We start from the raw sequence: 24,063 nt of genomic DNA, 5'->3' as shown, positions 1-24,063 counted from the left end.
CGTTCGGCCTGTCAATCATCCGCCTAGGTCCCTCCCACAACTTCCTGTTCCTCAACAACCAAACTTGCTGCTTGGACACTTTCGTGACAAAAGCCCGTTTTTACCGTTTCTTCCTGCACCAGACACAAAGCAAACGTGACGGCAATGTTCGCGAAAAAGCGTGGCAGACATTATTTACCCTAAGTCCGGTTTTGGACGTGCCGATGCGTCCGGTCCGTCGCCTCGGGATGTGGGCCGTGTAGCTAGCTACGCACGAACATTCACATATTCCGATTCCACTTTGTTGTCCGCGCGTTCCGGATCTCCTCAGACCCGAACAGACTCGGTCCGGACTCGTTTAATCTCATTAATCCACAACAGTCAGTTTAGATGAACAGAACAGAACGGGACCGAACCGCCGGCAAAATCCCGGTCCAGCTCGCGCCGCTGCAGGTATCAATCCGCTTGTTTCTTCAGGTATGTCGTGGGCTTGAGCTCTGCAGTGATTGGCTTTGGTGCGCACGTGACTGTGGTGGCTCCGGTGGACAATGCTCGGCATAATTTGTAAAGCATTTATGAAATAATTTAGTCACGGTATCATTGCAGTCCAAGCAAATGCTTAGATGCACACCACTGAACCACGCAGCAGCCATGTTGAAATTCTCGGGTCAGTGTGATCCTGATCACAGGAATACACAGACACAGAGATTCCGTGCTTTTATAGAGAGATGTGGGAGTTGTGATATGATCAAGATGATTTATAATAAAAGCATTACTGCACTTTCTATAAAGTATTGAAACCTCATTAACAGTAACAGGTCATTCACTTAAAGTCAGTTCATCAGGATGCTGTGTGTTTCCTGCTCACACACTTCTGTCATCACGGTTGCATAGCGACGGCAGTAGCGTGGCTCTCTGCTCTGAGAGCCACTTGTCTGACACCCAGACGCATCCCACGTAGCAGGAGGAGGAGGGGGAGTAACGCGTTACTACCAGCCCCACAGGACGGGCTAATTAGTCAGATTAAATCTCGTATTATCGCCTTTGCTGTCGGGGACAAGCTTTAGTATTCAGCAACAGATACAAAACGGAATATGTCGCACTTTCTGCCCCAGCGTCGCCCACGGGGCTCTTCTCAAGTTCCCGTTACTTGGCTCTCACCGGTGTAACGTTGCGTCACCGTTACTTTGCGCGCGGTATCCTGCCGCCTCGAGCGCTGCCGGCCAGATGGCGTCTCGCGCGTTGTAATCTCCTTAGCCCCCGCGTGCCGCGTGTCCTGAATGACAGAGAGGAAAGAGAAGGGGGCTTTGTCAAGTTCAGTTGTGTTGTCATTCTTCTTCCTCTTCTTCAGTCGAAAGTGTGGGGCCAGGACGACGGACAACAACTATCAAGTCATGCCCGGAGAGGTCTACTTCTTCTCCAGGAGCTGTGCGTGCTGACAGACCAACAGGTGTGTGCGGGTAACATTTGAAGGTAGCTTGTTTCTGTTTTTGCTCGACTCCGCGGCAGCCAGAGCAACAGGTTGAATATGTTGCTGACGATGGAGAGACAGAGCTCGCTGGGTGAGTCCCACAGAGAGGAGCGACAGCATGTCACAGTATCTGCATAGATTTACAAATTTGTTCGCATATATACCCGTTATTACAAACACCGTGAGGCTTTTTATTTTCTTTTTTTTCTGACGGTCATTGCAGGCAACAGAGAGAGAGAGAGGCTCCAAGTAATTCAACACCAGGGACGGCTGCTCTGCTGGCCTCTTTTTTGTGTGTCAAAATGTGAAATTGAAGCTGATAAGTATTGTAATGAAGAGAGCTTTGGCCTAAGCCTCAATTTCCAACAAACTTATGTGAAAACCCGTTCAGTTGGATAAAAAAAAAACCTGGAGGCCAGATGCCAGCGGAAGAAAAAAAAAGGGGGGGCATGTTTAATTCAATGGAAAATGAAGAAAGAGGGGGGAAAGCAATGTAGCAGTATCAGTTGAGCTGTGCCTCCATCAAGCTGTACATGATAGTGTAGGCTTTGGCTAGGGAATAGCCTGCATGGCATTTCACTCTCCTCAGATTTGTCTCATGTTGGATTTTCTGCTCTCTCTTCCCTTCTCTGCTTCTCTCTTTTCCCCCTCTCTAGATTGTGAAATCCTACCTATCATGTGAAGGCTTTGGTTGTGGTTTGTGTGTGGGGGTGTGTGTGTGTGTGTGCCTGAGAGGTGGGGGGGGGGGGGGACGGAGACAGTGTAACAGAGAGCTAAGCTTCAGGAGCCTCACCCCAGGGGCACTGGCCTGTAAAAAATGTCCCTGTAACCCTGGAACCATGAAACCATGACAGTCATCACTTATTCAAGCGCTGCTGGAAGGCTTCCGAAAGAAATTCAGGTTTTCGAGCATCCCTCCGCTTCCGGGGATGCTCCAGAACCCCTGTCCGAGATTCCAGAACCTCGGACCATGCCGGACCCCTCGGGGAATCCAATTCAAGAATCGTGCGGGGTCAAAGGCCAGGGATGGATCGGACAGAGGGACGAGGAGACGTGGAAGAGTCAAACATGGGGGAGAGGAGTCAGCACAAAGAGGATGAAAGGAGGAAAGAGAGAGGAGTGGTGCAACTTAAGGAATAAACGTGAAGAGGAAGTCGAAGAAGAGCTCAAAAGTGGGAGGGAATGTGTGGAAGGAAGGCGCAAGAGCAAGACGGATGTCTCTTCGATTCTGTCAGCTGCAAAGCAAAAAGAGGAAAGGATGGGGAAAAGGAAGAGGTGGTCTGTTTTTCCTCTGCCACGGCACCTGAAAAACATCACTGCGGGAGAGGCGAAGAGAGGGAAAAACACAACATGGCATCACATCTTCGTCTGGTTGATTCTCCTCCTCTTCAGTCTGTGTCTTACACCTGCTTCATCACAGGTAAGAGTGGCTTTCAAGAGTCAGCGCAGTGTTCGATGCAAATTTCTAACACATTTTTGCTTTCACAGGTGTCACTAATATCATTGACGTGGCTCCGGCCCACTCAAGTGTCGAAATAATGCACGACATAGGTGGAATTCAAGCAAAGGTCATGTTATTATTTACACATGTGTTATTCCTACTGTGTCAACATGCCATCTGTGAAAATGGCCCACTGGAAGCTATGACTGAATTAATATCCATCCAACAAATGTGTCCAAACAAAGTCTCTTTATTTCTTACAAAGTGATTGATATTTTTATTGAATCTGTACTTTATACTTGCGACAAAATGGGCTATGCTATAACCCATTGGCTCTGTCATTTTTATGGCACTTTGAATATGGTTCTCCAGATTGCTCAAATGGCACTCTGTAGCTCATTATTGTGTCTAAATGCCTCGGGTTTCTGCAGCCACAAAGTAAAAAGCCTCAAGAGAGCCAGATAAAATAGGATGATAATACTTGTTAAACCGTCTTCATTTTCAGGGACATTTCCCACGCATGGAGAACATTGCTGCCTTCAAACCTGTGTCCACCTCTCCGCCTCGTTCCACCTGTGGGGTACCGGAGCGGAGCAGTTACTGTCAGTCTCCGTCCTCTCAGACTGAGCTCACGACATGTTATCAGGCCTTCTGTGTCCAGGAGTGTCCCTACAGATCCTCCACACCTCCATATGCCCCACTGCTACTGGCTGCACACAGGTACGTAGATTTTGGCATGTGGCAAATACTTGAAACTGACATGCAAAACTTTTTAAGGCCCCTTTGAGAAACAAATATTAACATATTTAAGCTTTATTCCTCCAGGGGTTCCTGTGTTACGGAAGACAGTAATGACACTCGTCCTGGGACTCAGACCGGAATAACTACCAGTTCAGAGGGGGGTTCTGGTGGATCCAGTAGTATGCTGTTTCGTTCGGTCCAGGATGGATGTCTGGTCTCTCCGCCCTCACAGAAACTAGGAGCGTTGGGGTCCCTCACTCTGGCATTGTGGATAAAACTGAACTCTACTGGAGAGATGTGAGTTTAATCTTTGTAATTTACCTACAGTATACTTAGCATTTCTAAATATATGGATGGATGGATCCCTGCTATTTCTCTCTGGAGAGTTCAGTAAACCCCATGCAGACAGAAATAAATGTGCTTTATCTCTTGAAATTTTTGTCCCATTCAATGGCCTGTGCAAATAAGCAAGGGACAGATGTGTTTGATAAAAGTAAATGTTTAAGTAAATTAAACTATGCTGGTTTCATTTATCACAGCCTGTATCCACAGAACTAGAAATGCAAATAGAATTACATTTGTCAGTGATACATGGTAAAGATAGTTATAGATTCTGATCTCAGTGGAAAAGATGAGCCAAGACACAACTGACTTGAGCCAGATTACTTTACTGTGCTTCAGCTGTAAACTAGCGAACAACGTCACACACTGGCAAAAAAGTTGGTTCCCAGCTGAACTAAAAGTGACATGCTTTCCTCAACATGAAGAGCTAACTGTGACAACATTAATGTGCTTGTCATATTTTACAGCATGGGAAGAGGGGATGGAGAAGGCAATAATGGAAAAATTTAGTGAGAAAGTGATGTGAACAAAGATGTCTATCAACAAAACCCATTGCTTGGTCACAATGCGGGAGTCTCATGATGAGGATTCAGGAAGAGACAGAAAATAGCACAAGAAAGAGTAAACTAAACAGGGAACAATTCCAATGCTGTGTTTGCTTGAGCTCAGGACCAAATGACTTTTACAATAAATTCTGAAACATGAGTTATCATTTAGTCTGACATTATCCTGTGTCACTGATGAAATGTAGCTGCCTGCTGGAAACATGCTGTTGCTGTAATGTTCAGTCAAACGTCTGCTCTGATATGAAATCTTATATGACATTCCAACATTGAAAAGTAAATGAAAGCCCTGTGATATTGATCTTATAACAAGGAGCGACCTGGTCAGGTCTGGTCAGGTCAGGTCAGTATCACTTTCAGGATATGTTGGCCAACAAATGGCTGTCATGTCCTACTTAGACATGTTGTGTGTGAGATGCGGGGATGAGAGTGCGCTGGTATGTTTCAGCCAGTAGCTCCGATGGTGCAGAGTTACACATACACAGATCAGCTTACAATCACACACACACACACAACCACACACACACACACACACACACAAGGCACATGCACACACAAAGACAGATCAGTTGGCTTTGCTTGGCAACTCTATCTTCTCCAGTATATAGCAACACTCAAAGAAGGTTGGTTGAACAAACAACATGGGATGTCTCATCATGAAACTAAAAATACAGTGAACATACATGACGTCTTTGTTTGTGTTTAGCGTCTGCGAATGAAGTGTGGCTTCTATACTGTGTACTCACAGTACCCACAATATTTGTCGGATCAAAATCATAGATGCAGAAACAGATTACACCATGAATTCTTCTTCCTTGACAAAAATGGCATCTAAATTACCAACTATGTAATACCATGGCTGGTGGTTTAGCCAGAAGTTTAGTGTCTAATACAAGTATTATTAGCCTAATGTAGCCTCAAGGTGCTTACCTCAAGCACAGATGAGAAGCCGGCTCAGAGGTCTGGTAAAACTCACTTCTTTGTAATACCACACCTCCAGACTTGTAGTTTTCAGATGTAGTCCATGCTGACTCAAGTGACATCACTTAAGGCAATTTACCAGACTTTACACAGCTCCCTCCAGTGTTGTCATGATTCAGGAATTTCTAACTTTGATACAATACCTTATAAGATATAGGATATAAGATATTGGGTTCGCTACCACAAGAGAAAATGTACCAAAAGATGTGGGCATGAAAATGTAGATTGTAGATAACAAGGCTTGTGAACAGTGTGGTGAGCACAACAGCATGTAAAATTGAAATATCCTGGAACTGGATAGCTTAGCTTAGCTTTGAGAATTACAAATGACTCTTAGGCCAGCAACAGTTATCAGCATTAGGCCAACTTGTTTGTATACTTCAGTGATGTTGAAACGTGAGCTGTCAACAACCTGTAGAAAATCTTTGTAGAAGTCGGCATGGTTTTCTTTCAGGTGCTTTGTTAAATTTGTTGAGTTAGCAGCTTTTGTTAGCATTGGGCTGTAGCATTTCTTACATTTGGGCATGCTTGTATATTTTTCCTGTCATCTGCCTCAAATGTAACATATAACCAAACTGCTGCTGTTTACTAAAACCAGTTGTGGATGCTCAGCACCTGCCAACTTTATGCATTGTTGTTCACATTCACTTCATGACATGTAAGTGATTGTTTGACAGATTACATCACTTTAGTAGTAAAATTATGTAGTTGAACATTTTTGGAAAAGAAAAAATATGATCAGAAATGGTTTGCTGTATAACCAACAGATCTGTAGCCAACAGATCAACAGAGAATGCCATACCTACTGCCCTCCGCTCAGTCTTCACAGACCTGGAGAATAAGGACTGTAGTTTATTTTTTTTTTGAACGAGTGCTTTTGAAAATGATAAATACATTTACCTTGTACCTTGTGTTTGAACAAACAGGGGAAGGCTCAGTGAGAAAATAATTAGTGATAAAGTTTGTCAACATTCACATGTTACACAACATGCTGAAAAGATAAAGCTAACTGATAACTTTGCAGTGGTGACAGGTCTGAATAAACACCTCGAGCAACATTAGACAGGTTGGTTATGTGTTGTCGTAAGTCAATGGATGTTCAGTCTGTCAGTGAAGTTTAACTCTGAGGAGGAGAATCAGACAAGATCAAATCGCTCCTTTAAGTTTCGTGCTGTGATTTTGTTTGTGAAGTTGTCCGTCTGGAGATTCAGATGACAGACGAGTCTTGTTGCCTTGGTCTGCAGAACATGACACCTGTATGGCTGAATGCATCTGAATGGAAGTAATATCTCTCCCCTCTCACTCCTTTCTCTCCCTGTCTCCCTCTCTCTCTCTCTTTCTGTTGCTGTCGTTGGCCATCAGTCTTTTTGTTGTAGAGACGATCATGGCTGCCATCAAAGAAGCCAGATGAAAGGAGGTCTCTATCCTCACCTCTGTCCATCTCTCCTCACCCCTCTCTCTTTGTCTCTCCCTCTTTCTGTGATTCCACATCCCTCCCCTCATCTGAACAATGAACAGAGCCAGCCACCTGTTCTTACAACCAGAGTTTTTACAGGAATAGATTATAGAGTTATGTTTATGGTGTTGGAGGATTTTTTTATCGGATTGACATTTATTTTAAGTTGTTACATACAATCGACTTTTTCAAATGTGGACATTTCATAATCATGAAAGATACCGGAAAGCCTTATCTGTTGTTGTGCTTTATTTGAAATGAAAAAGTAATTCAACAAATAGTCTTTTCTGTAGCCATCTTCCCTAACAACATTTTAAATAATTTATGGTTGCAACATCTAGGCCAACAGGCTGGACTTTAAATGCTGAGATGTGTGACAATGGTATATGCTGAATACTTGCACTTAAAAATGTATATTAAATAAAAGAAATAATCAAGTGAGCAGGATTTGCTGGTTCTATCTTGTTAAATGTGTTCATATGCAGTTTTTCTTTATCTATGATATAAAATTGAATATTTTCGGGTTTTGCAGAGAAAATGTGTACTCTATGTGCGTTAATTTCAGCCTTGTGATGGATATATTCAGTATTTCCTGACATTTTATATAAAATGTTGAAGAACCTTTCACACAAAAAGCATTTTCAGTCCAGTAAACCACGATAAATAAGTTATGATTAACTAATTTACTTACCTTTTGCTTTTAAAATCCTCAAACTGTATTTGTGTCTCCTGTGTCCCTACAGGCACACACACTCGCATGCATGTGCAGACATACATACATATGGTCTTTGCCTCATGCATACATCTATCTGTGATTTATGGGGTATGCGGCTCTGGGTTCATAAAAGCCATGATTTCCCATAAAATGTCAGTGATGGTGGTTAATATGACACGTGGAGGGTGTGTGTCGTGTCTGCACCCAGTGTAGCAGCTGAGAGTAAGCAGTCATGTAAAATATTGATATTCCATGTGTAAATGTCAGAATGAGTCACTGCGAGTCGTGGCGCTCGACTCCGCGGGTCCACTCTGCTTTCTGTTTTCTGTGTTAAGTTGTAACAACTCATCACTGCCAAATATTCAAATGTTGTTGTGTATGTGTGTCTGTGTGTTTCCATCAGGATGCTGCTTGAGAAGAGTTCAAGGGAGCAGCTGTTTTTTTCTGTGACAGTGTCGGAGCAGGCGGTCACCCTGCGGTACAGTCAGCGCAGCAGTCACACTCCTCTGACCGTCATCTTCAAAACAGAGGGGAGGCTAACACTGGGCAGCTGGACACACCTTGTTTTGCAGGTAACAAATCTCAAGGGTTTGAGGGGAGAAATGGTGGTCTGATAAATACACCATAGGTGGTCCATAAAAGAGGAACTTGACTGTCAGCATGTGTGTTTTTGTGCATCCATTGGTGCAATTGTGTGCATGAAATTCAATCATTCTACCTTAGAAGCACCATCAAGTTTGTGTTTAACTGTTGTTATAAGGGTTGTGAGAGCAGAAAGTCTTTACTGTCTCGTTCTGTATGTGTAGTTCTTTTTTATTTTCTTTTTATCTTTTTATCTTTCTCTCTCCCTTTCTTTTAGCTGGTTGTTGATTATACTGGTAAACATCTGCTTGGGCACAGCTGCAAGGGCCGGGGGCACATATGTAGACAACCTTGTAAAAACCTGCATGGAAAACAGACGGCAAACCCCTGGAACATACTTATTTTATTTAATCTTAGGCCAGTGGATATTTTCTATGGTTTACAGTGTGAAACGAAGAAATACATTTTTTGATGGTTCCTTTCGGATTTTTGTGGATAACCCAGTAACTTATAGTATTTTTGTTGTCTACTCTGGGGTTATTCTGGTACACTGGAGATCCTGCAAATAAAAGTTGGTTCTGTCAGTATCAGAATGTGACAGTGATAGTTGCTCATGGAAAATATATAAGAAAAAAACATGAAATGAAAATAACTTTATGTTACCCCTTATCACAGGACCAGATGTGTGGAAAATGTAGTTTCTTGAAGTGGTGTGTGTTCAACAACGCTGCATGTAATTATTTTCTTTCTTCGGTGGTACGTTTTGTTTTCTTAAGAAGCAGTTGACCAAAGTGCTACATCGACTAGAAATATTAGGAGGCAGCAGAAGTGAGAATTAAAAGGCTGTCATGAACAAAAAGAGGCTTTCACGAGCTCTGATCATTTTAAAATGGCACCTAGTGAAGTGAAGAGAGTCTTGAGACCTGTGTGTGTGTGTGTGTGTGTGTGTGTGTGTGTGTGTGTGTGTGTGTGTGTGTGTGTGTGTGTGTGTGTGTGTGTGTTTCTGGTCTGTTGAAGAGTATCATCTTACAGATTACTCCATTGGACAATCTTTCTCTTTCAGCATCTCTGAATAACACTTTGGCTGTAATGGGAGAAAGCGCAGTCACCATGACGAGTGTCTGTAACTTTGGTTATTTGTTTTTTTTTTTTCCTTTTAATCTGTACTGTAATCTGTTTTTTGGGCCCAATTTTCTTTTCAACCTGGCATGAATTACCTTATTACATACAGTAACACATTTTGTTCATTTCTTTTATTATCCCCCACGGCATTTATAGTTCTATGACACAGCATTGATAATGACATTATATAACCCTAGAGATGACGTTTTATACCATGGATTCTCAAATAAAAATGATAAAAGATAATAAAACAAGGGAAAAACAAGGCCCAGGTGATTTATATGACCTAACTGATATGTTACTCATCTTTCTCTGTTAAACCAAAATATTTCAGTTTTCATCTGTTTGCATTTGTATGAAACATCAAGATAGAACTGGTTAATCACTAAAGCTTCGGCAGGTGTGTGTTTTTAGAGAGCTGCGCTGTTTTTCTCCTGCTACCAGTTTTCATGCTTGGCTAGGCTAATATAAACCAAAAATATTTATAAAGATGTTACTTAAAAGAGTGGCAATCCTTGCAAACAAAAAACCTGTTTTTGAACCCCTATTGTTGGTAAAATTAAGACATTTTCCTATTCTAATTTGAATTTTAGTATTTCAAATGATGTTTGCAGTAATCTTTTTATAATCTGTTAAACTCGCCCCATTTAATTATATTCTATAATAAAGGCAGCATTATTGTGGAGGAGACAATGGAGGTAGATAAACCAACGTACTGTATACCAGCTGTAGCTTGATTTAAGGCAGGATTCAAGGCTAGAGGGGTGAATGATGAAGTAACACAGCACATGTTGACCACTACTTAAAAGGAAAGTGATTGTGCCTAGAAAATCTAACCTGACAGTTCACTTCTCTGGTCGGGCTGATTGCTGTTGATGTCTGGTACAGTAATTTGGCAGTTGACTGTGTTGTTGGCTAAATGTAGTGTTGCTGATGGCTCCATCGCGAGCGAGTGTATTGTATGCCCCGTAGGGATCAGGTTTATACGTCTACTGCATGTACAGTATCTATATGTGTTGAACACGTCCATTTAGGCAAGTGGTGTGTTGCGTTGATGTGGCTTGGAGGTGTTTTGAAACTTTGTGCGCGTGTAATTTCATTGTTGTGAATCAGTCTGCCTTTCGTCTAATGGCATGGTGATGTGATCTGCTTTGACCATTCAGAAGAATAACATAATCATGCTTGACACTCAAACACAGTTTGCATTCTCCCGTTCTCATGCGTACACACTCACTTATCTACTCGCTCTCCCGCTCATACACACAGTCAAGCGGTAATTTGTAGCCGACTTGTCATCTGCAATATAGATATTAGCCTGTGAAGGAGCTGGGTGATTTAGAAACCTTTCACATACACATACAGTACACACACACACACACACACACACACCAGTCATCTGTCGGTTTGAACAGATCAAAACACCAAAAAAGACAGTCAAAAGGAATACGGGCTTCCAAGTGCCAGGAGCGATTCACACACGCTGACACACTCGCGCACACATGTACACACACGGTGCCAGGAGCAAGGTGCTGTAGGGATGCTGGTGCTCCCTAGGTAGTTGTCTTATCTGATTATGGTAACGATGTAGTGAATAGTGGAGGAAAAGGTAGCCTGGGGGAGGGAGGGACTGAGAAAGAGGGCGAGCGATGGGAGAAAGTGAGGGAGGTGGCTCAGTGTAGTTGAGTGATGGTTACGAAGTGGGTTTACTGCAGGACTCACTTTCCTGTACAATTCAGCAGAAATTATTACTAATCTGGTGCTCTCCTTGTATGTAGAAAACTATTGCTACGGCTGTGTTGGACAGAGAGGTACAACTGCTGTTCTTTTTAAAAATGTATTTCATGAGGACAACAACAGTCATTGACACTTTGGACTGAAGACTGAGGCAAAAACTGTGGCAGTTTACAAAGCTTTCTGTGCTGGCGCTAAATAAGTTTTAATTATTTAACTTGTGGATCCTTCTCTTTTGTGAGTGCTGACAATGTACTGTAATTCTTCCTAGAGGTTGGAGTCAGTTTCAAGAGGTTAAGAGAGATGAAGAGCAAGAAGTGGCAAAAAAGTGACAGCAAGATATAGACGGACGAGAAAGGAAGACGGTTCACAATTTAAATAGCTTTGGAGAACTATCTTTTTGAGTACCAGTGATTGACTGCGTGCCTGGAGGACCCCCAGAGGGGTCCGTCTGTTAGTGCCTGAGCAAATCAGCATTATCGGATGAGGCAGTGGCGGGGACAACCAGTCACAACGGTCCCATCACGACCCAACATGGCAGCATGAATGTTTAACACTCGGGTGTCCACACCCTTACGTACACACACACACACACACACACACACACACACACACTCTTTCTTTCCCTAACTGTTATGCACACACTAAAATGTTCCACATATACAGCATCACACACTGGTACACACAGTTAGCGCTGGTTGCTTCTTTCAGAGGGCTCTTACTGTACATGTTGCTAAAGACAAAGAAAAGTGAGGAGAGACAACATTTTTAAGAAAAGATGAAAAAGCAGAGTACACAGAGTCATAGTGAGTTAAGGTCAAGTGAGATGACAAAGTCACACACACATCCATCTATGTATTTATTGCAGAGAGTGAACTAGTTGTTCCTATCTAATACACATTTTGTTCTCTAGACCCTGACAGCTCATCTGCTTCACTACTCTGCTCTTAGACAGTTTGGCTGCTAAAACTTCTCCTGAATGCCATAATAAGCTTAATGAATGTTTTCACGCACAATTACACTGGAAGACTCTGCCTGTGTGTGTGTGTGTGTGTGTGTGTGTGTGTGTGTGTGTGTGTGTGTGTGTGTGTCTGCAGAAGGACTGGTCTGGTCTTGGCAGAAGGCAACTAATGTGCACATACTGATCTGATACCACCACAGTCTTTTCCATCTCTCTTACTTTCTTGCATAGATGCATGTGCACATGCCTCATCGCTCCAACTGGTTTTGTCTTTCTCCGTCTTGCATTCTGTCTTCCTCTTCTTGTCCTTGATCATCTCTCCTGCAGGCTCTGCTCTCACTGTCATTCCTGTTCTTCTCTATCCTATCTACCTTCCACTTCTTCGCTTCTCCTCACTTCTTCTGTTTGCTGCTTGTGGGAACTGTTTAACCAATGTTATCTGATCAAGCTTGCCTAACGTAATGCTAACCTAGGTTTAGTACACGTGTGACACAGCTTGGGAACATAACTGCCATACTTATACTTATAGTTAAACCTATAGTAGCTTTTAACACATCGATATCTGCTGGCCCTCTCCAGATTAAGTTCTACCCCTCTCCATAGCCAGTGGATACCTCTGATACCCAACAAGGGTTGGCAACATGTTCAAATTTTCCATCCAGCCAGGTTAAGCCCAACATTCACCAACTGCAGATATTTTTGTGGATTAAGAAAATTAACCCTTTCTTCAGTTACCTCCTCTTTATACATGGCTACATAGCATATCCTATTTTGGTGCTGGTGCATTTTTCAACTCCAGTAATGCTTTACATACATGCTTTACCTCAAAATATTTGTTAATTTCAGTATTTGAACCTTCCAGTTCGTGTGCTGCTGCATTGGCAGGCTACCCAATGAATGAGTGTTTCCAGCAAGAAAATAAGGTTGTTTTGACATTTAAAACAGCAAAGAAATTTATATTTAAACTATGTGTCATGCAATTGACTGATAACCGATGCAGTAGTCAAAGCTGAGCTGAAAAGGAGGTGTTTGTGTATATGTTTGTGTTTGCAGATTTCTTGCCAAAAAGCCAAATTGTGACGGACAGACTTGCAGACTCACTGCGCACTGTCGCATATACTTTTCTCTCCGTCCCACCCAGAGTAACAGAGGCAGATTGTGAGACTGACTGAAACACTGTGTGTGTGTGTAACTACATGTACATATCTTTGTGGGCAGTACAAGCATGGAGGCCCTGTTTCTATAGGATCTGTGTGTGTGTATGTGTGTGTGTGTGTGTGTGTGTGTGTGTGTGTGTGTGTGTGTGTGTGTGGTGTGTGTGTGTGTGTGTGTGTGTGTGTGTGTTAGCAAGCATGCATGTGCACTAAATACAAGTATATTTATGTGTGTGTATGTGTGATTGTGTGCATGTGTGTGAAGGTGAGGCAAGGTTGTTATGTAGGGGTGAAGCGGACACCTCTACAGCAGCCCTCTGCCTGCTGGCACAGGAGGCGAAAGGGCATGAGACTGGCATCAATTACTGAGAGAGGTAGAGAAAGGTGTGTGCATGTGTGGTGAGGTTCAAACATTTTTTTCTCTCTTTGAATTCATTTATTTATTTAACATCAATGTTTCATGCCAGTGGGCAGTCTGGCTCGAATGATAGTGAGAGCAAGGCACTAACATGGTCAGGGTTAGGGGTTTCAATCCCACTGGAGCTGTGAGATATAAGTGCTAAAAGTGTATGTAGCAAGGGGGCTGCAAAGTGCTTTGAATTAAAGGACACTACTAAGAGCAAAAGGAACTCAAAAAATATATAAGATGCTCAACAATGGATATTAAACTAATGTTACTGCCTGGTGGTAGTTTTGAATAATTACCAAACTTGAACCTGACCAGAGCCACAAACAGCATGACCCAAACCCGACTATGATGTGATTCTTTTAGTTTATCCGGTGCATCCGAGTCTTGTTACTACATCTTATTTCTGCATATCTTTCTCCTCTGACTGTGTGATACTGTGTGCGCTTCTCCCTCATCTTACAGTTTCATGCGAGAGTCTCTGTTTGGTTAAATGGGACGTCTCTTTGCTTTCTGCTCGGAAAAGAAAAAGTCTTTCAGACTTATGGTCTTTATTAAAAGGTTGGTGTGTCACCTTATATATGTCCCTTCTCTCACTTTTTCTCTCTTTATCTTTTGTCTCTGCTTTTTTTTCTTGAAGATGATTTTCTCTTTCTCCCTCTCCCCTCTCTCTCTCTCTCTCTCTCTCTCTCTCTCTCTCTCTGCCTCATCTATCTCTCATTCCCCCCCCCCCATTGTCTCTCCCCTCCACCTTCTTTGTCCTTCCCTCTTTCCCTTTCATTTTCCTTATACACTCTCTCTCTCTCTCCCTCTCTCCCTCTCCATCTCCCTGGGGACAATTTTCTTTTCTTAAATAAACTGTCATAGCTAGTGTTAAAATATGGGCCTTACATGGGGTGAGCGCGGCGAGGCAAAGGCATGGGGCCCTGGGCTGGTATAAAACATGGATAATATGCTGTGAGAGGTAATTGTATCTTTTAGCGCCGAGATGAGTAGAACAAATGTGTCTCCTCTCCATCCTCTCTCCCTCTCTCTTTATTCCTTTTCCTTCCTCTCCTCCTCTTGCTATCACTTCCTTGACACACTGCTGCCGTGCTAATATGATAGAGAGAATATTGGCTGTACATCAGAGCTGCTCACAGTTCATAGTGGGTAAGGGCAAGTATATAAGGGGGAGTGAGGACTAAAGAGGGTGGGAGAGGCTTGGAGGGTGAATAACAACGAGAGGGAGAGAGATAACAGGAGAGGGAAAGTGAGAGAAAGTGAGAGGAAAAGGTGACAATATGCCTGGAGATGCAAAAGTGGAGAGCAAGGGGATGCATAAAGTCACATTACACTTTATGATTTCACTCACTTTGGTTCACACGTGGAGGACAGGAACATCATCTTCAACCTGCAGTGTGCAAATTGTGTCTCCCCCTTCTGGTACTGAGAGTAATCACACAGTGCTGTTGCCATGATTATGACGCCATAGGCTCCGCCATAGCGAAGGCGATATTCAATGCCCAAAATAAAAACAATACAAAGAAAAATACAAAACTGAAGACAGACCAGAAGCCACGGAGAGCATAGCGGTAACACAGGACTGGAAGAGGTTTGGGTTGGTTATTTGAAGCATAATGATGATGTTTTTCTAAATCTTATGAAGTAGTTATGATTGTTTAAAGGAGGTAGTATTTCAGTTGCTATCTTGAACACGGAGTGAGACCATGAGGCTAAACACTATAGTGACATGGTGGACCTGTGTTGTTTTAACACACACGTACAGTCGTTTACCAGGTTTAAGATGATTTTAGCACAACTACATTCATTAACTTTGTCTGTCTTCATACAGTTCTCTCTTTCCTACACTTCCCCCTTGTCTTCTTTCCATTTCAGTCTTTATCCAGTGTGTTGTTGCATTTCTTTAATGTGGCAGTTAATAGTTGAGATTAGGGCTGGGACGACGTGTCGACGTAATCGACGACATAAATTTGTCAACATGAATAATTTGCATCAACACGTCATCCAAAACAGGAAGTGGTAGTACCTGCGGAGGCTGAGAATAGCCCCTCTTACACAGAGACGCTGCATTAACGCCGCAGCAGCGTTTCGTCAATTCTCCGTTGTTGGTCATTCACACAGATCGAAGCACCGCTGGAATAAAGACAAACCGCCATGTAATTCACACAGAAAGCTGCGCTGCCGCTCCTAAATAGACGTGACTGTACACGTCATGATGATGACGTCGGGGTGTTTCCCATGTGTCCCCCCGTCAGTCTAAACCCGTGGACCGTTTATAATGTGTAGTGATTGAGAACCCGGCCCCCTGAACATCCTGGAAGGTGAAAGAGTTACGTTTTTCGTGCTAAATTACATGATTTCATAATTGCCATCAGTAAACAGGTCGCTGCGTGACTCTGTCACTTGCGGGGACGGAGGCTGTTTTCTGGGGGAAAGTTCACTGAAGTCTCGGTGGGGAGGGCTGACCATCGCGGTGATTTCTATCAACATAAACACTTAAGTGAGTTAAAGGTTTTTGCCAGTGACAGACGCTGTTTTTCGGGCAGAAATGTGACGAAGAGTTGGTAGGACAGGCGGGAGGACAGACGCTGCTCCGCCTACAACTGCGGTATTTTTTTCCTCATATAACTTACCAACGGCAGTTACAGTTACTACGTTACTTTTGTTTGGCTATGTAACGAAAAAATAATCGATAGATTAATCGTTTGAAAAATAATCGTTTGGGACAGCTCTAGTTGAGATAGATTAGAAGTAGGGTAGAGAGAATGAACTGGAACATGGTTACACAGTACGCCTTCATAACCACAGCTTGATTCCAGTTTGTCCCTCTTCTCCCCTTAAAACAATTAAATTCCTCCTTATTTGAACTTTTTTTTAAATCAAGAACCATCTTGCCACATCACCTCCTTCTTGCTCAATTTGCATACTTTCCGAAAATATCTCTCTGTCATACTTTCCCACGAATCCTGCCTTTCTTCTACAAGCACCACTGTGTTTCTCTTATTAACCAAACTCGTCCCTCTGTCCTAATAGAAATATTTTTTTTCTTACCTCCTTCCTTTCTCACTCCTTTTTTTGACTCTCCCTCCATTGACAGCTTCAGCGGCTGTGGAATGAGGTGTGTTATCAGCGAGCTGCATGTCAGTCACAGGGCAACACATTCGGAGGAGTTTGGTGAGACTAGGATGCGTGGGGGCAGAGATGGGGAGTCGAGGATTAGAGGAGGTTAAAAGCAGAAGAAGAGATAGGTGAAGAAGAGGAGACAAGCATGAGAGGAGCAACAAGAGAAGGGGAGGGCCTGGAAGAAGAAAACAAAAGATGGTTGCACAAAGTTCAAGAGAGAAGGGCGGCGATGTGGGGATGAAAAGATGAGATGGAAGATTTACAGAAAGAAAGTAGGAGAACAGGAACTGAGAATGTAGGGTTCTGGAGGAGAAGAATATGGACGAGAGGCTGATGAAAAGTTGTATACAATTAATTTATTGATGTATCCCAAAATGTACAATGATGTCACAGAGGGCTTCACAAACTGCTGCTGTATATGTACAGAAATACTGGTTTTATATTTAGTAACATACATCAGTTACTAAATTTTAGATTTTATACATATGTATTCATGGGCTGGCTCTTAAGTTTGGATACATTTATGTGTGTATTCCCTTGTTTTGCCTTCTTAAATTACCACATAAATTCTACATCAAGTGCATAACAGTACTTGATGTAATCGACAACAGTTGTTTGATTTGAGATCGGTGGGAGGTTGTTCTTATTTTGGAGGAGAGCTGCCAATATAAGAATTAGATGTTAACTGTTTAAATAAGTCGGGGAAATTGTATCGTCTATAAGAAAGGTCAGACAGGGACAGCACAGTGTGGATCAGTTGATGTCTTGCATTTATACACATACACATAAACATATATGATATTAAGGTCCTGCATCGAGCGTTGCAATGCTTAAGCACTCATAACAGACTAATCGGACAGCAGCAAAATATGTATCTAGAATTGGTTTCCAGTATTAGTCATCCTTAAGGTCCCTCTCTTCGACTTTGACCTCAACTGTCAAGATAGACCTTCGCCACATATTTATAAAATGTTATTTTCCAAGTCTGACACTGTCTGCAACATGTCAGATGTTTGGATAAAGGCTTCCTCTCCTATTAATGCGAATTATTCAGGTACATTTCTGAGTGTCATGGTTAACCTCTCTCTGGACAATGATCAACTGGAAAGTCTGCCGCTGCAGTTTGACAGCTGTCTCTCTGGAATGGCAACCAAACATGAGTTTCATGTCTATATGAAAGGTTACATTTGCCTATATTCTATTGACTACATTGGGAGTTTAATATTCCGATGAAACAGACCTGCACTTTGTGTTTTGATTTTGCCAAAATGTCAATTCCTTTTTAGATATAAGGAGATTGTGCTGGCTTAATTATGTATTATGTCATCAGTGTGGTGAAGGGCAGGCGATTGGATCAAGTTCATGGAAAATGACCTGGGTCATTAGGAAGTGTTGTTGCTGCCCATAGACATCTAATTCCTCTCCTTACCTATCCTATCTACCTTTCTCTTTTGTACAATAAACATTTTTTTTTGCAGAGGTACAGTATCAAACAGCATCGTACCTCTGCAAAAAAAAAAAAAAAAATGTTGATTAAGAAGGTGAAACAAATTTGTCAGTGCTTTTTCAAAGAAGTAAATATACAAATATAGATATATATATAAATATACAAATACATCTATCTATCTATCTATCTATCTATCTATATATATATATATATATATATATATATATATATATATATATATATATTTATATCAGAGGAGGCTCGTCCATAGAGGCAGAGGAGGTTGGTCCTCCTCTATTTTTGAGAGGCAAGAGGAAGATCAATTTTTTTTTAAGAAAGAGTAACTGGTTGAAATAAATCATTACCAAATCTCAGTATCATTTATAAAATATTATTTATATATTATATCATTAAAAAAAGTTTCTTCTTTGGAAGAAAATCCACTTAAAACGGTTGAACAGCGACAGCTGCAGACGGAGGAGACAGAGCAGTCTGTGAGAGGAGCAGGGAGCAGGAAGGTGGGGGCTAGCGGAGGACGGAGGACTTCTGTCCTCCGTGGGAGGGATCTCCTTCCATTGACTCAATGCATTTAAGATTTTTTCATGCTGATCCATGATTGGCTAAGATACGTAATTTGACGCGCTAAGGGAGGACGTCCTCCCTTACCAATCAGCAACCAGAATACAAGATTGACAACAGGTTGGTCCAATAACAGTTCCCAAATTTCATTCTCACATTTATACAACCGTAAACAAAAAATACTACTATGTATTTTACAGCTTTCACTGCCAGCCATGCTCGGACAAGAAATATGGAGTTTTCAGCAATATTGGAATCGGTTTCAAGGAAATATAAGCACATTTCTGAAAGAAAAAAACTGTTAGGAGAAATCAGAGAGAAGTTTCGTTTCTTTCGTTCGTCCTGCTGGAGGACATAAAGTTAGCAGCACGACCGGGACAGCAACACAGTTACAGCGCACACAATACAGAGCAGCAAGAAAGCCACTGTCGTGAAGATCATGTATTCAGTGCCAAAATAGCACAGGGGGTAGCGCAGTAACCAGTTATTCAGGTGACTGGGGTTCGAATCCCAAAAGAGATAGTTTTTTTTAATTTTTTGTCTCGTATATTAGCTTTTTAATGAAATGTTTTTTTAAAGAAGTCTTGTAAGTCATTGTTTTATTGCTTCATTTTCATTGAATATAAGAAAGTAGGGTTAATTGGTTGACTTGTATAAAATAAAATGACACCGTGGACTGGTTTTCCTCCTGTCCTCCCCAATTTTTTCAGTCACCAGCCGCCACTGATTTATTTATATATATATATATATATATATATATATATATATATATATATATATATATATAATTACTATTATTATGTTGTAATGTTTATTACTGATCAGTTTTTTTTATGTTGGCTGGGACAGTAAACTTTGGCTGATATTTATTTGGATTTTCTCTACCACCTCTTACTTTGTGGCCCACAGCTACAAAGTGAGCTTAGAAGAAACACTGCTGTCCACACTGTGTACTGAGCCATGGCTTGGCAGGAGTGTGAAAATCGAGAAGAGCTTTAGTCAGAATGCCAGTCTACAGATCACTAAAAGCTTTCCCACTCAGGGTTTCCCTGGGCTTTTAGAGAGGCTTAGGTGGTAACATTGCCAGCAGGGTGGGTTTTGCACAGGGAAAGGGTGCTTGAAACTCCCTAAGAGCACAGAAACCTTTAGGAACACAATCAAAGGAAATTGTCTAATAAGCAAATGATGATAATAACAGTAAGGTACATTTAATTTGTGGTCTAGTAAACACCTGTAGCCTTTCATTTAGTTGATGTTATATGGATGGTTTTACAGCCCATACCTGTTAATTTGGTCCTGGAACAGCAGATGTCATAAAATAACAGCTAAAATTGACATAATATGATGTAAAGTTGAAAAAAAAGAATATATAAATTATGTCAGTGCCTGTTAAGTTAATGAGTTGTGGCTTTGCTGGAATGTTGCAGGAGAGAACTGTAGGCAACCAGGCCAGCTACTAATGGAGCCATGAATGGTGGCAGGGACCACAGGTGGTGCAAGGGTTAGATTTAATATCCAAGCTGGCCGAGGATTGAACCCCACTGAAGCCATCGCTCCTTCCAGTTTCAGCTTTAGTCCACATGTGACAAAGTTTGAGTTTGCAGGAAGAAGCGAAACAGGAGAAAGATATAAATACCAGGACAATGATCCTGATTTCTGTCTAATTACAGTCTTGTAGCTTAGGTTTGTATGGTTATAGGAAATACTGTTGGATCTTATGATAACCTTTGTTAAAGGTGTAAGAATTAGCCAGTTGTCGAATTAATTCATTAATTAATTGTAGCTGCTGTTAGCTCAGTTAACTGTGCAGATAGCAGAACGTTTATTTAGTACAGCCCTTTTCACACAGCAGTGTCACAAAGTGCATCAAACATTGTTGAAGTAAGACCATAAAACAGAAGAAAAATCCTCTGTATAAAGGGATAGTTTAAAGTAGTCATTTCCTTTTCTCTGGACTTAGTGGACACAGTCCAAATGAGACTAGTTATCAACACTAAAGAATTCTACGACTCTTTCTCCTCCGTTCTCAAAGAGCTCTGAAGTTACACCGGCTAAAAGAGACAAAGAGAGGTAGAGGAAAGGAGGTAAAATACAGATGGATGGGGAAAGGGAAAAATGGAGCGAAAGTGTTTGTGAAAGCTAACAAAGGGGAGTTGGCTGTGTTTCAAAAGGGCGCGTGGCGGCTAAGGAGGATGAAGCGCTTCAGGATTCATTTACATCAGGCCTGACAACTGCCTCACATCTCCCCAAGAGCCACACAGCTCTGGCTTAGAGATTCCTAAAGAGGCCCCTTCTTCTAGCTCCCTCTCTTACACCCGCTCTCTGACTTTTCTTTTTCTCCCTCCTGTCTCTTTTTTTTCCCTCTCCTTTTTTTCACTCTTATTCTCTCCTGCGCTCTCTCTTCTGCTCTCATGCGCTTGCCAGTCTTCAATCAGCCATCATGAAAGTGTCTGTCTGGGCGTCTTAACTATCCTCTGAGAGGCAGACACTTGTCTGGGCCTGCCTTCATCCCCTAAAGGCGTTTTTTGACTTGGACTTATTTCCCTCCTCACACCTTTTCAACTTCCCTAAAGAGCTGACAACAAGTGAGAGCGACAGGGCAAGATAAACATGAGGGAAAGAGACAGGAAGGGAGATGAGAGGGGTAAGTTGTCGACTGAGAGGGAAGAGAAAGTAAAGATAGTTATGAAAAATAGGGGGAGAGAGAGAGGGAGAGAGAGAGGAGAGAGCGGGAGCAATTGAAAATGAGGTGAGGGAACTCAAAAACAGAAAAAAGGTGAAGGAATCCAATGACCTCGTGAGGAGGAGAAAGGACACAGCAAGGAGGACCAGAACAGGAGAGAGACGGGAAAGATGAAGAAGGAGAGGGGGACTGTGGTAAGACAGGGAGAGTCACGTTTATCAGTGGTCCCACAGCGCGTTTCCCTAACACAGGATTTAGAGATGGGGTAAAGGCAGAGCGTAGGACAGGGCACATTAAAGTTTTTTTTTTTTGGAGGGGGAGAGCCCCTCGTATCTTCTTTTTGCCCGGGTTTGATGTGAAAGGGAGCTTCTCCTGCTTTGACGGTGTTGTCTGCTGCGCAGTTTTTAATATTCATGCAGCAGATCGGGAAAGAGAGGAAAGGAGCGGAGAGGAGGTTTTTGGTCAAACAGAAAGCTAATTTGCGGCTGAGGCAGTTTAGCCTGAGGCTCTTTCTGCTACTGGGGAAATGAGCTGGAAGATTAGCCGTATGTATAATTCACACACACATGGTCACACTGAAACACACGTACACACATGCATAGATATGCAAAAACACGCAATGTGTGCCTACACTTTTGTAGATAGATGACGCACACACAGAGCAGCTGCCACTCTCTCCGAGATGTTGTGTTACATCAGTAACCTGCTGCTTGGCCTTTACTGCAGCATCTGCCTCTCAGACCGCTCCCTTACATGTACGCAAGTTTCGCTGTGGTGCTCGGAGACTGTTAATGGTGTCCAGTGATGCTTCATGTAAATGTTGTTTTATTTATTGATCATCTTTGTACAAAACCTGGTATGAAGTTTACATAGATGTTATTGGACTAAATAAACCAATTTTTCTTTAGACAAAACAAATCACACTCTGCAAACACTCAGGCCATCCTCACCCTAATCCAGTGGTTCTAAACATTTTTTGGCAAGCTGCCTTCAGAAGTGGAAAATCTTCATGTCCCAAAGGGATGTATTGTTTATTGGGATTTATTTTGATTGTTGTTTGTCAACTCTGACAGAATATCAGGATTATTCATGCTGGTCAGTGCAGACTTACGTCTCACTCTGATTAATTTCCAGATCCATGACAGACGTGTGAGTCTCTTCCTGGACGGGCTCGAGGAGGATGGGACACCATTTGACACTCAACCCCTGACCGCCAGACTGTCTGATTTCAACGAGGACGGTGCCATGTGGGTGGGACTCAGCTCCAACGGTACATACGACTGGTTTTTAAATGTCTTTTTATATTTTGAATTGTGACAAGTTACACTGTTTAAGATATGTGTTAGATTGAGATTCCCCAGATGCTTTGATTACTCGGTGGTAATGCAATAAAATCTCTTAGAATTATGACACGGCCAATAAAATATCGTCAAATTGTCAAGAATCAGTTATCAAGCTTAAAAATGTTTAAGAACAGAAAGCAGAAAACTGAAAACATTCATCACCGCCTACATTCTTCTGTCTCTTCTTTCCCACAAAATGGAGAAAAATTACCTCTTAGTTTATCTTGTCTGTACATCTAAATATGGCGTCAATGACCACTCCACCTTTATTCTCCTCCCAGCCTTTATCCCCCCTTCAACTACACATCTGTGATTGATTGGTGGTGCCTGGAAGCCGTCTCAGAGTCAATAGGAGAGAAATTGAGAGAAAAATGATATCCGTTCATCTACAGGGTGATAAACGAGTGTTTTTCTTCTCGTTTATCAGGCATTGATCCCTAGTTCACGGCAGGTAGCATCTGATCAGCTGAAGATCACATCAGTGGTGGTGATCAATACAAGTGATTGGCTCGCGGGAGAGTGTGTGTGTGTGTGTATGTGCGTGTGGTTGTTGAACCTGGGGGTTGTGTCTGGAATTCTGATCAGTGGATTGATTATGTGAATGCTGATCAGATGTATTGATCAACAACAATGTCTGTTTTTGGAGGGGACCCTGCTCACTGAAAACGGTGTGTTTGATAAGTACAGCGAGAACTTGTCTTGAGCAGAGATTTAACTGCCGACCGCATTGTAAAAGTTACTCGAATTGGAAAGTCGGTTGTATCAGAGCTTGTGCTGTAATTGTTGTGAATCAGCTGCTTATGTCCGATCATTTGTTGCTCTGGTAACTCTGGTTAGTAACTTTGATGTACTGGTGTTGTTGAGTTTATCACATAAATTCAATGGTCAAAAGTTTGTGACAGTGTGGGATCTTAAAGTTAAATTTTTTTTTAAGATCTGCATCCTCTTTACGGCTTTTTTCAGCAATAGCCATTCAGTAAAGTTACATTCTGTAACTACCTTTCGATGTTATCATTTTCCTTTTTTTCGGGGAAACAATGCTGCATCTCATCCATCCAAGAATACTGTTTGTATTTTATCTCATTGTTCAAACATCATTGATTACTCTTCACGCTCCTGCAGCAATATCAGCATTAAGTGTACAGTGACTGCTAATGCTAACCAAACATTCATTGTTGCTGTGGTAACACTTTACAGCTAAATAAATATTGACTAAAGTTGAATTAGTTAAACGTACCAT

The 24,063-nt window shown here is 42.0% G+C and overlaps 1 protein-coding gene across 2 annotated transcripts in view; it reads left to right on the top strand.

Annotated features, from left to right (window-relative positions):
• Nucleotides 1-735: 735 nt before the first annotated feature.
• ush2a (Usher syndrome 2A (autosomal recessive, mild)) overlaps nt 736-24,063 on the top strand; it is a 200,278-nt gene continuing 176,950 nt past the window's right edge. For both annotated transcript variants that reach the window (XM_030415480.1, XM_030415478.1), the window contains exons 1-6: nt 736-1,429; nt 2,107-2,870; nt 3,397-3,611; nt 3,717-3,929; nt 8,093-8,261; nt 22,615-22,750. In XM_030415480.1, coding sequence (XP_030271340.1) covers nt 2,298-2,870; nt 3,397-3,611; nt 3,717-3,929; nt 8,093-8,261; nt 22,615-22,750 — 1,306 coding nt within the window. In that variant the 5' untranslated portion in view covers nt 736-1,429; nt 2,107-2,297. The remainder of the gene's footprint in view (nt 1,430-2,106; nt 2,871-3,396; nt 3,612-3,716; nt 3,930-8,092; nt 8,262-22,614; nt 22,751-24,063) is intronic.

The sequence above is a fragment of the Sparus aurata genome, chromosome 4 (assembly GCF_900880675.1).
Source record: "Sparus aurata chromosome 4, fSpaAur1.1, whole genome shotgun sequence".
Classification (NCBI taxonomy): domain Eukaryota; kingdom Metazoa; phylum Chordata; class Actinopteri; order Spariformes; family Sparidae; genus Sparus; species Sparus aurata.
Note: the sequence above shows the minus strand (reverse complement) of the source record. Positions and strands in the feature narration are given on the sequence as shown.